Below are 20,605 nucleotides of genomic sequence, written 5' to 3'. Positions count from 1 at the left end.
AGGGGAAAATGCCCTACTTGCCTTACTGTTGTAGTGTCTCCTGGATTCCTAATGCTGGGAAAAAATGAATTCTTAGGTTCTTCTCACTCAGAGATTTTAGATGCAGAGCTTTGTTCAGCATTCATAAAATATCATTCATCCCAGCTGCTGTTATTTACAGTTGGGTTTATCTTCCATTCCAGCCTTCATGAATGATGTGCAGACACTACAGGTGTCTTTTGTTGGCAGGCCGTTCGGGGTCAGAGGGATGCTGCAGCAAATGAAACTACTCCCAAAGCCTTGTCTTGGGACATGGTGTTTGACAGCAGCAGAGCCAGACCCATGCTGCACTGGAACAGGGAGCCATCCGCCCACGCAAAGGGGAGCCCTGCTCTGACATCACTACGGGAAGTGTTAGCTGCCTAGTCATGTCTGACTCTGCAAACCCCGGGCTGTAGCCTGCTAGGCTCCTCTGTCCATGGGGTTCTCCATGCAAGAATACTGGAGTGGGTTGCCATTCCCTTCTCCAGGGGATCTTCCCGACTCAGGGATCAAACCTGGGTCTCCTGCATTGCAGGCAGATTCCTTACGGTCTGAGTCATCTAAGCCACTAGGGAAGCTACATTTTCGCTACAGGAAAGAAGCTACCAATTCAAGTAAGTGTATTTTTAGTTTTCAACTCAAGCTGAAAAATCAAAGACACCTGGGTCCTTGGCTCTTCCTTGCTGCTGCAGATAAATAACCTGGTAAGCAGTGTGACTTCTTGTTTTACCATGTGCCTGGCTATTGAACCGGGATCATGGTGCTGGTTGGTTGAAAGGCTGAGGCCTTGAGTGCTCACTGCGGTATGTGCAGGGCAGGAGGCTGACAGCTGGAGGGCCCCAGGTGGAAGGGCCTCCTCGCACACACTGCCTCTCCTGCCAGAGGTGTGCAAGGAGGGTCTGCATTTTAGCCTCCTACCATGCACTGGAGAAGGTTGGGGACATTCAGAGGGCCCCAATTTGGGAAACCAGGGATGGAGGTGAAGACACAGTCAACTCCACTGTCAACTCAGGCCACCTCAATCTCAGCTTCAGCCCCAACCCCCTGGGGACAAACACCTCCCACACTCCCTCTCTATCACAGTAGCCTGAACCTCACCAGGGCGACTTATCCATGAACTTCCGTTCATTCACAGACGACCATCAAGGGCTTACATGCTGGACTTCCTTGGTGGTCCAGGGGTGAAGAATCCACCTGTCATATATTCAGAGAAAAGCATGGCCTGCAAAGGTCCACGCACCCCAGTGTTCACTGCAGCGCTGCTTACAACAGCCAAGACATGGAAGCAACCGGAATGTCCATCAACAGAGGAACGGATAAAGATGTGGCGCCTGTGCACAGTGGAATATTACTCGGCCATTAAAAAGAAAGCGACAGCAACATGAATGCACCTAGAGAATGTCAGAATGAGTGAAGTAAGCCAGATGGTGAAGGAGAAATATCACGTGATGTCCCTTATACGTGGAATCTAAAAAGAAATGATATGAATAAACTTACTTACAAAACAGAAAGAGACTCACAGACTTAGGAAATGAACTCATGGCTGCTGGGGGTGGGGGTGGGAAGGGATGGCTGGGAACTTTGGGAATGTCCTGTACATACTGCTTGCTATATTTAAAATGGATAACAACAAAGACCTACAGTAGAGCACAGGGAATCCTGCTCAGTGTTATGTGCCAGCCTGGATTGGGAGTGGGGCTTGGGGGCAAATGGATACATATGTATGGCTGAGCCCCTCTGCTGTTCACCTGAAACTGTCAGCTATACCCCAATACAAAAATGTTCTTAGTGTTAAAAAATAATAATTAAAAAAAAAAAGATCTGCCTGCCAATGCAAGGGACATAGGTTCCATCCCTGGTCGGGGAAGATTCCACAAGCCCATGTGCCCCAACTACTGAGCCCGTGCTCTGCAACAAGAGAAGCCACCACAATAGGAAGCCCACACGTCACAACTAGAGAAAGCCCATGTGCAGCAGTGAAGACCCAGAGCAGCCATAAATAAATAGACAAAAAGGGCTAAAAGTGCTGCCATGCCCAATGCTGTGCTTCTCCCACTTTTCTTTAGCTTCAGAACTGCTCACACTCTCTGCACCAGCCATACCAGCCTCTCAAGCCACAGGGCCTTTGCACAAGCTGTTTCCTCAGAATGGCGCTCTCTTCCCTGAAGATCTAACTCAGCTCAAGCATCCTCTTCTAAGGCAAACCTTCCTGACCCCTGTGTTGGTCCCCCCATCATTCCCATCTAACTACCCATGGCACCACGTGTCTCCTGCCTGGCACTTGTCACAGCTGTACCCGTGATGGCTGGTTAATCTCTTGCCCAACTCTGCTGCCTGCTATGAGCTTAGCACTTATGTGTGACTTTTTCATTAGTGTCTATCTCCCCTCAGATCATAAGAAGAGCTGGGAATGGTGCTGTCTTTGGTCATCCCTAGAGCCTGGCTCTTGGAGTAGGGCTCCATAAATATTTGTTAAATGACTGAATCCTCATTAATGGACCTAACCAGCTTCCGTGGTGGCTCAGACAGTAATGAATCTGCCTACAACACAGTAGACCCAGGTTTGATCCCTGGGTTGGGAAGATCCTCTGGAGAAGGAAATGTCAACCCACTCCAGTATTTTTGGAGGAACCTGGCAGGCTACGGTCCATGGGGTCACAAAGAGTTGGACACGACTGAGCAACTAACACACACACACACACACACACCCCAGTCTTAATGCCCCTTGGGTTCGTGCATGCTAAGTCACTTCAGTCATGTCCAACTCTTTGCGTCCCTGTGGACTGTATGTAACCTGCCAGGCTCCTCTGTCCATGGGATTCTCCAGGCAAGAATACTGGAGTGGGCTGCCATGCCCTCCTCCCAGGGATCTTCCCGACCCAGGGATGGAACCCGCGCCTCTTACCTCTCAAGCAGATTCAGTACCACTAGCACCACCTGGGAAACCCCTTAGTGCCCCAGAGACAGCAGGAATTTGTATAACCGAATGAAACATACCAAGATCCGTTCATGAGGGACCCCAGTGTGGTGCACTGGCCACTACCGGTTCTGGCGGTGAACTGGGCTCAAGCGCCATTTTGTGGGGAAAAGAAAAGCCGTGGGGCTGAACTCCTGCTGTTTGGCTGTTTGAGTGCCTCTGTGCTTCACCCCATGTAGTGGTGCTTACATTTTATAACTGTTGCTTCTGTTAGAGCAACACCCTTATAACTGGCATTTTCTGCACAAAACAACTTTGCGGTTTTGAGTGGAAAACCTGACACCATTATCCCCACTGGTTTTGAAGTTGCTTAGGGATGCGACAGTCATAGAAAAGAGAACATCTCAGATGAAGAGGGGAGATGCAAGCAACTCCACCACCCAGAGCCCAGCTTACTTCATCCGCCCTTTGGAGGCTGTGGGGATGGGAGGGCCACCACACCTCCTCCTCAGGGCAATGCAGAACTCAAGCAAAACGGCTCAGATCCTCAGACCCCAGCCCCAGATACTACTTGAGCACCTCCAGCTACATCCCCTCAGAGCTGACAGCGGAGCTGTCCCCCTCCTCGGCGCACACACACCCAGGTTGTCAAGGAGACCAGCCACATCCCAGAGAGCATGCACCCGGGGCTGGAACTCAGACTTCCAACGGAGGAGAAAACAACCCATTCCCCTAGTCAGGCCTCAAAGATACGGCAGGTCCAAATGTCACAGCTGATGAGAAAGCTTGAAGCAGGAGGTGAGACACTCTTGACTCTGGGTTGGAGCAGTGCTCGGGGAGGGGGGTGGCACTCACCCAGTCCTTCTCTGAAAGACAGTCAGGCTACTCGTCTTGCAAAGGGCTAGAAGGTGGGCTGTGGAGGGAGGTGGGCAGGAGAGGTTTTCTTTTCACAGCCTGTTTCTGTGGTGCCTGACAGCCCTGGGCAATCCACAGCTGGGGAGTCCTGGACAGCTGGGGACGGGGCGGTGGGGGGCCTTATCTCACCCTGGGCCACGCTCCCCAGCTCACCCTCCAGGCCCGCCGGGTCCCCAAGAGTGACAGAGGCTACAGGCAGGCGTGGCCTCCCTCTCGCCTCCCCAGGGCAAGGAGACGAGTGGCACAGCAAAGGGCAGAGCAGGGCAAGGACAAGCCGAGAGCCAAGGCCAGCAGCTCTCCCCGCCCCCACTTCCACCTCCTTGCCCCTGCCCTTCAGGAAGGCTTCCCCAAAGGCCTGGCAGGGCGGTCTGCCCAGCAGACCTTGTCACTAGGAACGCGTTCCTTCCCTTCTCTCAGCCCGGACTGCCCGGCCCAGATAACCAGATAAGGGCCTCTTTGGTTTCCAGGGTGTTTACACAGGCTGTGGCCCCACATCTCGGAAAGGCTCAGCCACATCCAAGCAAGTTAGGACGCCTCCAGTGGGGTGAGGGGGACGGACGCCTTACCTGCTCCTGCGAATTCATCACGCGCAACTTCATCTGTTTCAGGTACGTGGAGGTGAGGGGCATGTTGTAATCGATGATCCCGGAGACCAGAGGAGATGGAGGCTCGTTTTCTGGTGGAGAGAAGAAAAGGAAGCCCCTTTCAGCCTATGCAGTGGGCCGCCAGCAGCTTGGCACCCACGGGGGGAACCCACCACAGGGCCCGGGCAGGAGGCCAGGTGGGCAGGTGGTCTCTGACTCATGGAGCGCCCGCCGTATCTGGCCCGTGGATGTGGACTGCACTGTGCTGAGAGTGTTTCTCAACTAAGTGACCGTGTTTAGTAAGAGAGGTCACAGTTGAAAATCGGGGATTTCTGGCTTCATTGAAAAATGGAAGGTCTGGCCACACAGGGCCCTCATTCACATGGCAAACACCCACTACAGCTGAGCCTCTCCTTTTAGACAGGGCTCGAGGGCTCTGTTCTGCCGCAGTGTCCACCCGTTCCTGTTGCCCTGCATACTTGCACTCAACGATGATGCTTGCTAGGCCCTTGAAGTCAAATATGTAAGTTTCCTACACTGGTCTAAGCTCACTCACATGCCACACTGCCCCACGCTGACCCTCAGCCCCCACAGCATCCTCCCTAAAGCCGCCAGGGACCACCTGGCTCACGGGTCTGGGCCAGGCCTCCAGTCCACCCAAATTCTTCTTCTGCTGCTGCTGCTGCTGCTGCTGCTAAGTCACTTCAGTCGTGTCCGACTCTGTGCGACCCCATAGACGGTAGCCCACTGGCTCCCCGGTCCCTGGGATTCTCCAGGAAAAAGTACTAGGGTGGGTTGCCATTGCCTTCTCTGCCACCCAAATTCTAGTTCCTCTTTAATCACATGGAGAGGAGCATTGTTCCTCACTTTTATTACTTTCTTGTCCTGAAGATCAAAGTAACGCATTTCCTTTTGTAGAGCATTTGCAAAGTGTGGAAAGATGTAAAGAAAAAAAAAAGTCCATAATTGCACCAAGCAGCTTGGCATATGCTTCTGTTTATTTTTTCCTCTGTGATTTCTTTTTTACATATTTGATATCATAATGCGTACCGAGAATAACAGTCTGCTTTGAAACCTTTTTTTTTTTCGCTTAACATTTTGTCATAGGCATTTCCCCTACCATCAAAAATCTTGTTTTGCTTTGCAAATATAACTTTTATATCCCTGTATTGTTTTATCATATGTTCTGTAAGTTACTCCCTTACGGTTGGCTACTTAGGCTATTTGCTATCAGGGGCTACTTATAAACACTGCTGGGAACATCTCTGTACGTGAATACTGGTCTGTATTTGGGATCGTTTCCTTTTTAGACCAGATTCCAAAACATGGAATTCATGGGTCAAACGGAGAAGGCAATAGCACCCCACTCCAGTACTCTTGCCTGGAAAATCCTATGGACGGAGGAGCCTGGTAGGCTGCAGTCCAAGGGGTCGCTAAGAGTCGGATACGACTGAGCGACTTCACTTTCACTTTTCACTTTCATGCATTGGAGAAGGAAATGGCAACCCACTCCAGTGTTCTTGCCTGGAGAATCCCAGGGATGGGGGAGCCTGGTGGGCTGCCATCTATGGGGTCGCACAGAGTTGGACACGACTGAAGTGACTTAGCATAGCATAGCATAGCATGGGTCAAATGGTAGGAATATTTAACAACTTTTTTTTGTTTTTCCTTGACCTCCCCCAGAGGCATGTGGGATCTTAGTTAGAACAAGTTAGTTATAGAACAAGGATCGAACCCACGTCTCCTGCACTGGAATCGCGGAATCTTAACCGCTGGCAAGTCCCTACTCAGTGACTCTCGAGAATGTCTGGTCATTTCTGCAAAGGCTCCTGCAGTGGACCCAGCCTGCCAGTGTGCCGTGCATCTTAGGTGCCACTATGGGTGCCATTTAGGAGCGGCTGCAATGGCGCAGGAGTAGGTCAGCAAGACGGGGAGCATGATTCAAGGGAAGCCCATTGCCACTCTTTCCAGTCCAGCCTCCCCTTCAGATGTCTCCTGCTGTGACCAAGCTGGAAACCCTGAAGCCACCTGCTGGGACCTGTCACACAAAGCAGGGCCTCATTTCGTCATTTAGTCACTTGACCTGGCTTCACCCTCTGTCTGGGGAGTCATCGTGGTTACCTGTTTTCTGGCTGCCTCCTCCCCCAGCCTCCAAGCGTGCCGGGCCTTTGACCCAAGACCTCCTTGGCGCCTAGTTCTATCTGTGGGCTGGGGTTGGAGTGGCGTGAGAAGTAGGGGCAACTTTCCGATGAGCTGAAGCCTGCCTGCCACCACTGGCACCACGCCCAGGAGGACAGGCTGGAGGGAAGCTGGTGACCGGTGGGTTGGAGGAAGGCAGGGATCTGCTGAAGCTGCCACTCAGAGCCAGAGCCCACAGCAGGCCCCCACAACCTTGAAAACACTGCTGAGTGAAAGAAGCCAGGCGCCACGGGACAAACATTGGGTGATTCCATGTGGATGCGACAGTGGGAACAGGCATGTTCACACAGACAGAAAGTAGAGGGGCTGCCAGGGCATCTGGGGATGGGAAGTTACTGCTTCACGGGGCTGCAGGTTCTGTTTGGCAGGATGAAGAGTTTTGGAAAATAGATGGTAGTGATGACTGCTGGGCAGTGAGTATGACTATAATGCCATTGACTTGTGCACTTAAAATGTATTAAAATGGCGAGTTTTGCATTATGTTTTATCACGATAAAGAAAAATGGCTCCTGCAAACAAGAGAGCAAAACTAGCCAGGGGGCACCAGGGCAGTTTCTACTTGGTGAGGATAGAACAGCCCCGCAGAGAACAGGGTCCACGCATCTTGAGGTGGTGCCCCTCTGGTGACTGTACTGCTTGAATAACATTTTCTATTAAGTTTCATAAAAACGCAGAGCTTCGTCCCCCCCGCCTTTTTTTTCAGAAAAAAAAAAAAAAAATGTGGCCGCGTTGTGCGGCTTGTGGAAGGAGTTTAGTTCCCAGACCAGGGATCGAACCCAATCCCCTGCAGTGGAAGCGCTGAGTCCTAACCGCCGGACCACCAAAGGAATTCCTTGTTGAGTTTTTGAAAGCCATGTTGTCATATGCAGAAATGTTCATTCTTCCAGGACTCACTAACAGGGAGTCTCAGGAACTGGCTTGAAAAATGGGCCAAACCTTTCCTTCTATTAAGGGAGCCCCTCCTGGTTCTGTGGCAGAGGGCTTTTCTGACACAGCACACACTGGCCCCACCAGCACAGACGCCCAGTGCTGTGGGGAAACTAGAATTCGTTTTTGTGATTGTGGGTTCTCTTCTTCTTGCCGCCCCACCATCTACCCAGACCTGACCTCTTCAACTGGGGCGGCGGCTGGGCACACTGGGATCTGCCCATCCCCTCACCTCCCAACCTCCGCAACTCCACAAGGCCAGACGGACGCGCTGTGTGAGGCAGACCCCGCAGCCACACTGAGACGATGTCATTCGAAAGAGCCCTGGTTCCTGTTTTGGAGTGAGCGTCTTCAGATAGAGAATGCGGCCGTTTGCATTTTGTTTCCTCAGAGACAAGGCTGTCTGCTGAGAAGTTGCTGGACAACATGGTACATGAGAAGGGCCTCCCACCCTAAGGGTCCCAGGTCAGAGCCTCAGATGAAGACTTCATCAGGTGACATAGCGACGTCCTCTGTGTTTCGTTGTCCTAGGAGGCCGGACACTGTGCTCCTTTACCAATGGTTACCCGTATCCTGCCTGAAATGCCATGAATCCTTACAAAGAGGTAACTTAAGAAAAAAAAACAAACAGGGCCTTCCCTGGCAGTCCAGTGGTTAAGACTCCGCACTTCTACTGCAGCGGGTGAGGGTTCCATTCCTGGTCTGGGAATTAAGATTCTTTGCACCTGGCAGCACGGTCAACAACAAAAGAGTAATATTAAAAATATAAAAATAAATAAATAGAAAGAAAAAATTTAAACCCAAGGTTAAGCTTAGTGTAGGGCAGGGAAAAACCCACAAAGGCTGGGAAGGTGCTCTTGGGAAGTGGGAGAAGGGGTCTTCCTTAGCCTGTTCCCTCTGCAGCACGTCCACAGTTCAGAAACTGTTTCTGGTGCCCAGGGGTGAGCCAGGAGAGCTCAGGAAGAGGAGGTTGGATGCCCTCGTTGGTTGGGGGGCAGGTGGGGGGTGGGGGTGGAGTGGAGCAGGACACCCTGGGCACACAGACGAATCCATCAGAGATCTGTGTGCCATGAAATGCTTGCGTCCGCAGTTCCAGAAGTGAGGGCTCTGTCGGGGAGGCAGGACCTTGGCAGGCGGGAGACATTCCAGGGGAGGGAACGCGCCAGGGAGCTGGCTGTGGGAGGTCAGGTCTCGGGCCACCGCAGCCAAGAGACAGGCAGGCAGGTTTTTGGCAGCAAGGGAGCTGCATGGTTCTGGGAGTGATAAGCACCACACACATAGACTCATAGGAAGGAGCTAAGGAACAGGGCCAGTGGGGGCTCCCTGGAGTCACGTGCTCACGCAGGGAGGTAGGGGATGAGAGAAGGTGAACCCACGAATGAGTAAGAAGCAGCTTCCTCGGGTTCTGCCAGACGGGCCACGGTCAATAAACACAGGGGCCACGCCTGAGCCACTGCAAGGAACCTGAGACCACCAGTGAGTTCAGAGCTAGTAAGGGTCATGGAGCCGAAATAACCCCTTAGGTGGCTGGTGAGAGAGGCAGAGGAATCACCCGAAGAAATGTTTCGACACCTTTTTGCCAAGAAACCTGAAACCAGCCCCAGCTCTAGACCTAGCTTTACAGGCTGTTGAAAAGAGCCCGTGACACAGAGGCTCTCCCCAGGCCAAGCCGAGCGCTGACCGCAGCCGGGCCTCAGTGACCGGGCCAATCAACGCCAACTCCAGCTGAGGAGGTGGCCCGGATCCTCCAGTGGAGCGCAGCATGGCAAGCTCTCTCGAGTTTCCACCCACGGGAACGGAAGAATTCCTCAATCCAGAGACACTGTAGTTTCTGGGTGCCAGGGCGAGAGCTCTCAGGGTCAGGGCTGGGTAGGTGAAGGATGTGTGCGCAATGAGGGCCTGGTGCAGAGGAAACGTGGGACCGGCCAACCGGCCACGGGGTTCAGATTTGGAACTAGAGATCCCAGGCCTGGGGTTGGCTTAGAAGGTGATGAAAAAAAAAAACCCTCTCTTCCAGGGAAGCGATCAGCAAGTGTTCAAGGAGCACCGAAGGGTGTGCATTCATGGTGGGGATGGTGGGGGGAAGGGCACAGGGCCGGCCCCTGGGCCCAGCAGGGTGGGACTGATGGCCAGTCCATTAGCGCTCCAAGGAGGAAGAGCTCCAGGGCCGCTGGCGTAGGTCCAGGCAGCTTTGTGGAGGGGGTATTTCAACAGGACTTCTGTTCAGTCACTTGGACGACAGCTACTGAGCCCTGCCAGGGCTTCATGCAGACCCTCTTGCGTGAGGCTCCCAAGGACTCCCCAGTTTACAGATGAGGCAACCTCCCCAGATTACACAGGGGGTGAGTGTGAGAAGCGAGAGAGGGCAGGCCAGCGCAGGAGAGGCTGCAGGGGCAGAGGGACAAACCGGAATGGGGTCATGTGGGGCAGGACAGGAAGTGGGGGGCTCTGGAATGGCCAGGCAGGGAGGGGGTTAAAAACCACTGCAGGGGTGCCACCACCTGAGTGGACGGCTCTGGCTGAGGGACCCTTTGGGGGGTAACCAGCGCTGCCCGCTGCTAACTCCTTGTCTGCAGCCACGCAAACAGCATTTTGTCACGTCAAAGAAAAGTGAGCTGTGCCCTCTCGAAGTCCCTCTCCACAGCGGCCCAGGGCTGGAACCAGGGCACACCCGGCTCTCATCTTTGCCTCCTCTCCGCCCAGACTCGCTCAGGGGCCGGTGGAGCTGGGAGGCCCTGGAATTTCCCATCCTCGGACTTCCTGATCCTCGCAGCCTCCTTTGTTTGTGCTCCTGGCGCTGGGGGAGGGCATGGGACTGTCCAGCACACCCTCCCACCACCACCTCCGCCCCTTTCTCTCCCCCGCCCGGGACAAACCAGCAGAGCAGCAGGGGAGGCTGATCTGCTTCCTTTCTTTCTTTCTAACATGAGGCCAGGAAGCAAGGCGCCCTCCCAGCTGCCCCTCGAGAACTTTCCATCCTGCTCTGTGGCCCCCTCCCGCCCCACTTTCCTGGGACAGGAACCTGGGGCCTGCCTCTGGGGCCAGGCACAGGCTCTGAAGGAGGAGGGAAGGCTGGCAGAGCAGAGCAGAGCAGGGGTGCCTGTGAAAGAGCAGTCGGTGCAGCTGACCACATCCAGAGAGGCCAGCCTGGTGGGCGGAGACAGCATTTCCACGCTCTCAGCTGGGGCAGGAGACCGGAGGACCTGCCAGCTGACGACAGGGGTCGGGGCACGAATGCCTCTGACCATTGAGCAGATAGAAGAGCCTTTCAGCCTCTAAGCCTCTCCACTAGTGGCCTCCAGAAACCCTTTGGCCCAGTGGCCAGGCTATAGGTGCCTGCTTGGGAGGGTGACTGTGTGTCTCTTCGTGGGACACCTGGAAGCTGGCAGCCTTGCATTTGGCTGGGACAACAATACTGGGTGGAGTTGGGGACAAGCTGATGTTTCCCAGGCACCCGTCGCACCAAGTGCCCTACAGAACAGGCTCATTTAATCCAACTTCATCCTCCTGAAAACCCCAAGAGAGAAGTGTTGCTCCCATTTGCTGATGGGAAGGTAAGTTCTCCTGCTTTCTGGGGGACCCTGGACAAGTGACATCACCGCACCACCTCTGTGCCTCCTCTCCTCAGCTGTGAACCAGGTCAGACACCTCCCAGGATCAGCAGCTGTTATGAGCAGCTGATGTCCAGAGAGGTTCTCTAACCTGCCGAGGGACACACAGCAGGGAGCAGGGCAGCACACCCAGGCCTGCCCGACCCCAAGCCCACCTTCTGAGACACTGAGGCCAGGCCGCCTCCGGCTCCCTCGAGGTCTCCTCCTCTCCCTGCCTGTGGGCAGCTCCACTCCTGGGGACAGGGAAGTGGCATTCAGCCTGAGGACAGGCGAGGATGGGCAGGGCGTAGACTTACTCTGCCTGCCCTCTTCCTGCTGGAGCCCCTGGACACAGAGGCTCCAGCACAGAACCCACGAAGCTGGACACAAGGGCCGTCCTCCACACCAGTGGGGAGAAGGCAGCAGAACAGACGGAGCCTGCAGACACCCCAGAGCAGTCCACAGACACAGCACCTCCTGGCCTGCCTCTGTTCCCCCAGGTTCTGTGTCTGACTTCACCAGTTGCTGTGGAAACGATAAGGGCAGCACAGGAGGGGACAGGCGGATGGGTGGGCAGAGACGATGCAGCTACTACCAGGGCCTGCGCCCCTGGGACGTGGACCCGGGCAGGGTGGGGAGGACAGCAGGGAAAGTCTCCTAGCCCAGCGGCAGGTGCTAAGGGGGCTGGCTGTCTTAGCACAGGGGTTGCAGCTGCTGAACCAGGGCCAGGCCATGTGGGGCAGGGGGCCTCCCTCAGGCCTCAGGCATTATCACAATTACTGCCACAGCCTCGGTTCCCTCGTCCTGTGCGGCAGCCCTGCCCTAGGTACAGGGTTTAACTCTCAAATTTCATCAGGACCCTGCCCCTCTCTCCCGCTACCAGGTAGGTGCCATTATGAACTCCATTTCACACATGAGGAAACTTAGGCTCAGAGAGGTGAAGTCACTTGTTCAGGACACATGGTTACTGAGCAGCAGAGCTCAGATTTGAATGCACTCAGTGCTGCCCTGGCGCGCCTGGCTCTTAAACCAGGAACCCAGCACTTATGAGGGATGAACTACATTAACTCGTGTCCCTCGTACATCAGCGGCTATCTGATGAACTCAGTGAAGTGGCCGTGGCCTAATGGCCCCCAAGGACAGGAAAGCCTCTGGGTTTGTGAAGTGGCTGCTGTCCAAAGTCGCATCAGGGACCAACTACCAGCCAGGAAAAAGACTCTGATGCTGGGAAAGATCGAAGGCAAGAGGAGAAGGGGGACGACAGAGGATGAGATGGTTGGATGGCATCATTGACTCAATGGACATGAGTTTGAGCAAATTCTAGGAGACAGTGAAGGACAGGGAAGCCTGGCGTGCTTCAGTCCATGGGGTTGCAAAGACTCAGACATGACTGAGCGGCTGAACTACCAGCCAGGAGGAAGCCCCCCCTGGTGTCTACGTTCCAATGCCCTGCTGTCGCTGGGCGGTGCTGTTGGTTTTCACCACATTTGATGGACACCACTGGGGCACCGCCTGAGGAAGTGGCTCACCCTTCTGTTCCCATCCTCAGGCAAACACCCCAACGCCCACCGACCTTAGCACCCTTTGCAGGCCTGATGCCTAGCAGCCCTTATAAATCGCCCATCTGGGCACCATTCCTCAGGCTTGAGTTACGGTCACACCAGCCAAACGTAATGGCCCTTCTTGCTGTGCCAAAGCCACCTTCAAACAGATGGCTCAGACTTATTGGAAGGAGGCCTCTGGGACGTTCAGGTTGAAACTTTGGGGGGACTGAGGTGGGGGTCCTTGCAGGGAAGAGCTGGAGAGCATGGATGTCTGTCTAAGGGACCAGCTTGGACTGATCACACATGCTCTGGGCATTTTCTCTTTTTTCCCTATTTTTTGGCTTCACTGTGTAGCATGCGGGATCTTAGTTCCCTGACTGGGGATCGAACTTGTGCCCCGTGCAGTGCTAGTGTGGTGTCTTACCACAGGACCACCATGAAAGTCCCTCTGGGCATTTTCAATTCTAACCAATCCCCACAGATCTCCTGGGTGTGCACTGGGGGTAGAGGGCAGGGGACAAACACTTAGGGAGGCCTACTACTAATGGCAGGAAGGTGGCTGTAGGGTAGAAAGCTGCATGCGGTGAGGGCTGTGCTCCTGTCCCTAGGGAGGGCACAGTCAGGTCAGTGAGACCAGATGCACGTGGACACTGCCAGGGGTGGGAGGGGGAGACCTGGGTGGCGAGGACTGCGGAAATGGGGCGAGGTGGCCATTTCCATCTGCAACCTTGGTGGGAGAAGAGAGTGTTGAAGGGCAGTAGGAATGTACTGTTGGTTTTTAAGTGAAACTTTACATTTAAAAAAAGTTAAACAACAACAACAACAACAAACCAAAGCTAAAATGAGGCTCTCTGCGCAGCTCCATGGACCCACGCTGGCCCCTGGGCATTATGATAGCTGCTGGTTGTGCACTTTCCTATTCCTGCCAGCAAAGGGCAGGCCCTTCTGGGGGAGAGCCCCTGCCCTGCACAGCCTCCCTCACGTCTCCAGCACGTCCACCTGCTCCCCTACCTTTGGGCTCCAGGCCGTTGGAATTAAAGTGCATCCTCTTCTGACACTCCGTGCAGCTCATCAGGAACCGGGTCACGGCTTCCCGTGGAAGGAAGGCGTAGGTCTCTGCAATCTGGGGGAGAGAGGAGGCTGGCTGTTACGTGGATCCGTGCGGAGGCAGCTTGCTCACTGGGTCACCAAGGGATCTGCTTTGGTGGCAGGCACTTGGCCCTGGCCAGGAAGGGCAGGGATTTGAGGAGCAAGAGGCAGATGTCTTAAGAGTCTCAGCCATAGAAATGAGTCAGTACTTTCGCAGAATACCAGTAGTTTTAAAATTTTAAATGAAAGAAGCTTAAAAATTATAAAAGCAAAACACTGAAACATCATCTAGTCTATAACCTGTGTTCTCATAAATTGGGAATATTCCTCTCAGGTCATTTCATCACTGCTACTGAAGAATGAGTTGAGAAACACTGCTCTAGGGTAGGAGGAAACAACTCCCACTCTTAGAGAAGGATAAACTGAGCCCCACTTATAAATCTACCAGCTGCGGGCCTATAAACAAGAGCCCAGTGCTCTACAGGCTGTTCCTTGATCTATTCACAGACCCAAGAGAGCTGTGAAATGCCTCAAACTGGACAGGCTCTCAGGAAGCCCCGTGTTCCAGGCAAGGTCACAAGGCCCAGAGAAGTGAACCAATTCACTTAAGGTCACACAGCTCTTTATAATAGTGCCAGACTAGAGCTGAAGCTCCGGGTTGCCCCCAGAGCTGCCTCCAGAGGGCCTCCCCCAGCTACGGAGCAAGAGTCAGAAGTGTGGAGGGAAGGTGAAAGCGATGCCAGGGAGCACAAGAAAGCGGCTGGGTGGGGGAGTGGGGAAGAAGCGGGATGTAGTCCCAGCAGCTCAGTCCTCTCCTCTTGCTCTGGGTTTTGGGAAAAACCAGGTTGGTCCTGGTTTGGCTGCTTGAGCGGGGCGGAAGGACCTCTTGGGCCCAGGTTCTCTGGCTGAAGCCGCCGCTGCCCGGTTGCGGGTTTCACACATTTCCCAGAGCCCGGGCCGTCTCACTCCTCTCCACTAAGGGGCAGCATCACCCCAGCGTTCCTCCGTCCTCGCCGCAGCCCGGCGGGGAAAGTTGGCCAAGGGCGCTGGTCAGCCCACAGCAGGGGATTGGCGGCGGCGGGGGTGGCGGGGGCGGGGGGAGGGGGGGCGCGGTGCGCTGCTCTCCAGGACTCACCTGGTCTGTTCCTTAGGGATGCACACGTGCCCTGCTCCATCTCTGTAGTGGCCAGGAAGGAGGAGGGGACTCAAGAGGGTTGCCAAGTTCTCCTTCCCCGCGCCCCCCGCCCTGCGGCCAGGCCCTCAGAGGATAGGCTTGGGCTCTGCTGCCCGTGGAGCTCCATGGGCCAGTCCTGCCTGGTGGCTTGCTGCAAATGCAGAGTTAATTTTGGTGACACAATTGTTATTTCTCAGCTGATTTGATGCTCTGCGGAGCAGGCAGGCTCCTTGATGAGTTATCTCCCTTCCAAATTCTTTGTCTGATTGCCTTCCTCTGGAGGTCAGGAACAAGGGCAAACCCCTGCTCTCCGATTAGAGCCAGTGGATGGGAAGGTGTGAGGGCAAAGACACGGGGCTGGGCTCTCCTGCCACACACGGGGACATCTTTATCCCTAGCCTGGGGCCGCCTGGAAGTCTCAGGGCAGCAGTCCCCTCTCAGGCCCACGGGGTTGGGAGGGACAGGTCCTCTTGAGGGGCTGACAGCTATGGGAGTAAAGGGAAGAGGGAAGGACGCCCTCTGGGTCAGGCAGAGGGCTGAGGCTGAGTTGGGCCAAAAGATGACCTCCTAAGGAACTGAGCTAGGGCATCCCAGGTCAGGCCTCAGAAGAGCTGAGCTGAGCACGCGGAGGAGGAGGGTTGCAGTCTGCTGGGAGAGGAAGAAAGGTTGATACCATGGGGAAAGCCCAACTTCAATGCATGGAGCTCTTTGACTGCTGGGCAGAGACAGATTCTACAGGGCTCAGGGAGGGCCTGCCTGGCCGGGCTGCTCTGCTTAGGGCTGCCCATGGCGTGGCCAGAGGCCCTGCTTGCCGCCTGGCCCACTGAGGATACAGGGGCAGTTACCAGAAAGTGCCCAGGGGCCTGGGCCTTAGCAGAGACCCAGCAGATGCCAAGGCTGGCCGGAGTGCCACAGGGAGCTGATGCACTGGGTGCACAACTTCTGTCTCTGGATCCCGTGGAAGGGCAGATGGGCGAACCCAAGGCAGGTGGGTGAGAAGCCCTTGGAGCTGTCCGAGGGCCCTATGCAGCTGGATGGTCTGCAGCCTCGCTAAGAGCTCCCATGGGGCGTCAGTAAAATGTCCAGCTCTGCGCTGCTGTAGGGACCTGAATGGAGGAGGATGCCTTCCCCCACCAAGGCCTTCAGCCTCCTGTGGGCATCTTTTGGTTCACGCTCTCGCTTCATCCACGTGAGAAATGGGACCTCTGTTTCTGTTTGGCTGCACAGATGCCGGAGGCCACAGGACCACAGGGTGAGCTGAGACGCAGAGGATCATCCCAGCTGATGCCCTAGTCAGCAGGATGGTGGTTTTCTGATAGTTTTAGAGCTACAGACACTGTTCTGGAAATAGACTCTTATCCTGAAGCCCAAAACGTGACACAGATAAAGACGGAGCTGCTGCATTTAAGAAGGGCCCCGTCTCCGCCCAGCAGCTCTCGGCGGCCCTGGACTGTTGCCTTGCTCTCAGACCTCCAGCCTGGATGTTGAGACCGGTACCTGAATCTGCCTTTTACATTTTTCTTACTGGGAAAAGCTGAGTGAGATTTCACTGGGAGGGAGTGCAGAAGCTATTTGCAGAGTCGCTGACTTGCAAGGCCCCATATTCACTCCCCAACTCAGAGGCCGACAAAGACAGATGAGGCCAATTGGGGGGATTTGCACCACTTTACAAGATCCTCCTTCTGCCCTGCGGGCGGATTAGCACGTGGTGGGCCTGGAGCAGCTGCTGACCACATCTGGCCCCAACTCCAAAGTGGTCTGGGCAGTCAGATCAGGGCTCCAAAGCTTGACCTCGCCTTCCAGCACCCCGGGAGAGAGGAAGGAAGCAACAAGGCTCTCTCTGATTCAGGTGGGTGCAGACATCAGGGCTCAGCTGGTAAAGAATCTACCTGCAATGTGGGAGACCTGGGTCAACCTCCGGGTTGGGAAGATCCCCTAGAGAAGAGAACGGCTACCCACTTCAGTATTCTGGTTTGGAGAATTCTGGCCTGGGTTCAAACTGAGCGACTTTCACTTTCATGAGACATCAGAAACAAGCTTCCCTGGTAAAGAATCCACCTGCAATGCAGGAAACCCCAGTTCAAGTCCTGGGTCGAGAAGATCCCCTGGAGACGAAATAGACTACCCACTTCAGTATTCTTCAGCTTTCCTGGTGGAAAAGAATCCGCCTGCAATGTGGGAGACCTGGGATAGATCCCTGGGTTGGGAAGATCCCCTGGAGGAGGGCATGGCAACCCACTCCAGTATTCTTGCCTGGAGAATTCCCATGGACAGAGGAGCCTGGCGGGCTACAATCCATGGGGTCTCAGAGTCAGACACGGCTGAGCGACTAAGCACAGACATCAGAAACACTCCTTGAAAAAGGACCAGTGCTCTATGTGGGCTCAGAGAACTTTGTAGAACACACAGCTCTGCCTTGGCAAGATTCCCTGGGATCCTCTGGACCTTAGGCCATGTGGCATCAGAGGCAAAGTTAAGGCAGGGCTTCCTGCCCAAGATGGGGACTCCCTGTAGTATCCGTTGTCAATGGTCATCAACCCCGGCTCATAGACCTACAGTTTCAGAAAGCTCCTTACCTGCCCTCCCCGATCCACTGCTGGACAGTTGTAGGTGCTAAAAAGTTCTTTTCCTATTGAAGAGTGTGCCTCCTTTAATGCTTTGAACAAGATTACCCATCTCCCCTGCAGTCCCCTGCTCCCTTGGGCACCCCAGGCCTGTGAGACTCCATAAAGTCCCAGGAGCCCCCAGAGACAGCAAGCCAGTCCCAGAATTCAGGTTTGGCAAAGCATACACAGATAGATCCAAAATCCCTTCCAAAAGGCGTGATGCAAACACTGAGGTGCCAGGCTGTACCCCTCTGCAGCCATCAGCACCGAGTCTCCTAGCAGGCATGGCTGGGGCTGAAGAGCTAGGCTTGGGTTGAGGCAAACGGGAGCAGGTGAAAAGAGGAGGACAAAAGCGTCCCCATCACCCTGCCCCCCAAAAGGCAAAGGATGACAGATGGGGAAGTGGGAGAAGGGAGAGGAGGTGCACGGGGGAGGAAGGGGGTGCAGTGGTCCCCTTGGCTGCACACCCACAGCAGGGGGGCCTGGCCTGCTCCCTCTGCCTTGGCCCTGCTGCTGAAATTCCAGCTCTGAGTGCAGCCCAGCTGGCTCGTTGCCAGTCATGTGCCAGCTCCAGGCTGGGCAGCGGGAAGTGGGGCACGCGGCGGGCATATGGACGAGAAGCCAGGAAGCGCAGAGCCAAGGGCTGGACGTCCGCTTGGCCCAGAGACACAGAGCCTGGTGGGCGCAGCCAGCCTCGCCCTCTCTGCAGCCTGGAGGTCGCCGACCCCAGGCTTAATGAATACCCAGGAAGTGCCTGAGGGTAAGGTTTGGGGCTGAGTACCCATGGGACCAGGGAAATCACACAGTCCAGTCGGCCTAAGCCTATCTACTTTGACAAGCAAGTCAGTGGGCTTGCGAACTGGCCACAAGACGTTTGCAGCGAAGCAGCATGTCTAGTGGTCAGGGCACAGGCTCTGAGCCAGATGCCTGACTCTGAACATCAGCTGAGTGACCTCAAGGCAGGCTTAATCATCTCTCTGAGCCTCGCTTTCCTCCTCTGTAATGGTAGCGGCTGCTTCATCCTTATACCCTTCATCTGCGTGATGGCTCTGAGAGCCGGCGCAGGGGACGTGCTCAGCGCACAGCAGGCATGAGCCGGCTCCCTGCATGGCAACTTCAATGCTGAGAAAGTGCAAGGGGTATCGTCAGCACCAAGGGGCCCACAGGGGCCCCAGCTCATGAGTCCTTCCCTCCATTTATGATCCTCCAGTGGAAATACCCTCAGAACTCCCTTCCCACAAGTCACTCCCCAACACACAAGTGCTGAGCTGCAGGGCGGGGCAGGTGGTACAGTCATCTCCTGCTTCCCTCAGCCCGACCCCTCCTCTCTCTGAGGTCTTTGGCATGTGAGTCCATCCTTAAGACACATTTAACAAAGGTCATCTTCTGAGATCAAGGACAAACCAGATGGTTGGATTTTTTTTTTTAATCAGGTCATATGAGGAAATTATAGACTTATACAGGCCACCTCTGTCATACTCCAAGGCTATTTAGAAAAGAACTTGGAAGGGCTGGCATCTACTTTGGGTAAGGAAGGCCCATCACAGAGGGGCAGGTCTCTAGGAAGCCAGAGAGAAAGTCAACACAGAGTCGGGAGTGAGACACTGGCTGACTGCTGCCTCAGTGCTGTGTGAACTTAGAGTGGTAGTTTAATTCCCTGGGCCGCAGTTTCCTTAACTGTGAAATGGGCCACGGCGCCTCCATCACAGGACTGCTGTGAGGCTTGAGTGAACATGAAGTGCTTGGCTTCCTGGTTTAGCGGTGGGTGCTGGACAAGTGGTTCAGAGCCGGGCATAAGCCATGGCAATGGGGGCCAATGTGGGGACGCGACCAGAACCCAGGCAGGCCGTGGCCACCGTCCCCTCGACAGTCTTCCGTGTGACATTTCCCATCCTAGGTGGCTGCCTCTGCTCCCTTCTGCCTACCCAAAGCTTAGATTGCTAGCTGACCCGCCACCCTCTCCATGAAGGCCCCTTGCCTTAGCACTGAACGCTGGTGTCTGGAGGGACCTCGGCTGAACGCCCAGGTGGCTGGGTTCTTGTTCCCCTGAAGCTAGTCTTGGAGACATTTCTGTTTCTCTCAGCATCCCCAACCCCAGTCAAGCTGTGCCGTCCTTGAGGGCGGGGCCCAGGTCCTCAGAAGTCCCCTGGGGAACTTCTGGCACTGACTTTACGTTGTAGGGGACTGAACGCACTCACACACGGGGAGTATTAGGACAGGTTTGGCACACAGCGAAGGCCATGGAAGCATTTGCTCTGCCGATTACTATTATCTGGCCGCCCCCTCCCCCAACCGCGGGCCCCAAGCCTGGAGGGGGGGGGTGGAATGGAGCGAAGCAGAAACCAGGAAGAGGAGAGCTTTCCTCCTGCCCTCCTTGTCCCTCGCCTTCCCTCCCTCTCACCCCCTTCAACCTGCTTCTCCTTTGTGCTCCAACCACAGAGCCCGCCCCCTCGCCCTGTGAGCCATCTCTGGCTGCCATGCCCTTGCCCCGTGCCCCCCTGGATCCCCAAAGGCCGTTTCATCACGCCTCAGCTCCCTGCCCCGCCCCCTGCCCAACATGTGCGGAGCCCATGGCCTCCTGCCAAGGCCTGGGGCTGCCAGCAGAGGCCAAGAGACAGAAATCTCACCGCTCGGTAGGTTTTCTTCTGCCCAGCGTGCTTGGGGGCTTTGCCGGGCTCCGCTGAGCTCTCCACATGCATCGAGTAGATGATGTCAAAGAAATCTTCCACCACAGCGACCCGCTTCAGAGAGATGCCCTCCGGCTCCGACAGGCCATCTGCCCCCTGCGACAGGGTGGACAAGCTGTGTTAGTGTCAGGGATGGCGGCGGGGTGAGAGCTGGGCCCTGCGGCCGGGCAGCGGGGCGGGGGCAGGCTCGCTGCTGCTCGCTGACCCCCGCCAGGCCTCCCGAGGGTAGGTCTGGGGGGACCTGGGGGGGACAGGAGCCTGCTCAGAGGGCCACAGGGAGGGGACAACCAGAGTCAAGGGTGGCTGCTGCTATGAAATCTACCAGAAACAATGGGCAGAGAGAAACAACAAG

The 20,605-nt window shown here is 55.3% G+C and overlaps 1 protein-coding gene and 1 long non-coding RNA gene across 2 annotated transcripts in view; one reads left to right on the top strand and one right to left on the bottom strand.

Moving 5' to 3' along the window:
• Positions 1 to 20,605, bottom strand: part of NOL4L (nucleolar protein 4 like) — a 131,866-nt gene that overhangs the window by 60,334 nt on the left and 50,927 nt on the right. The window contains exons 2-4 of the mRNA XM_040247555.1: positions 20,194 to 20,349; positions 13,709 to 13,820; positions 4,420 to 4,529 (exon numbers count right to left, since the gene is read on the bottom strand). Coding sequence (XP_040103489.1) covers positions 4,420 to 4,529; positions 13,709 to 13,820; positions 20,194 to 20,349 — 378 coding nt within the window. The remainder of the gene's footprint in view (positions 1 to 4,419; positions 4,530 to 13,708; positions 13,821 to 20,193; positions 20,350 to 20,605) is intronic.
• LOC120868741 lies at positions 4,286 to 7,116 on the top strand. The gene is made up of 2 exons (XR_005722304.1): positions 4,286 to 4,461; positions 6,121 to 7,116. It is a non-coding gene; the product is annotated as an uncharacterized LOC120868741 (long non-coding RNA).

The sequence above is a fragment of the Oryx dammah genome, unplaced genomic scaffold, assembly GCF_014754425.2.
Source record: "Oryx dammah isolate SB20612 unplaced genomic scaffold, SCBI_Odam_1.1 HiC_scaffold_10, whole genome shotgun sequence".
NCBI lineage: Eukaryota > Metazoa > Chordata > Mammalia > Artiodactyla > Bovidae > Oryx > Oryx dammah.
The sequence above is the reverse complement of the archived record's forward strand: the minus strand, read 5'-3'. Positions and strand labels throughout refer to the sequence as shown.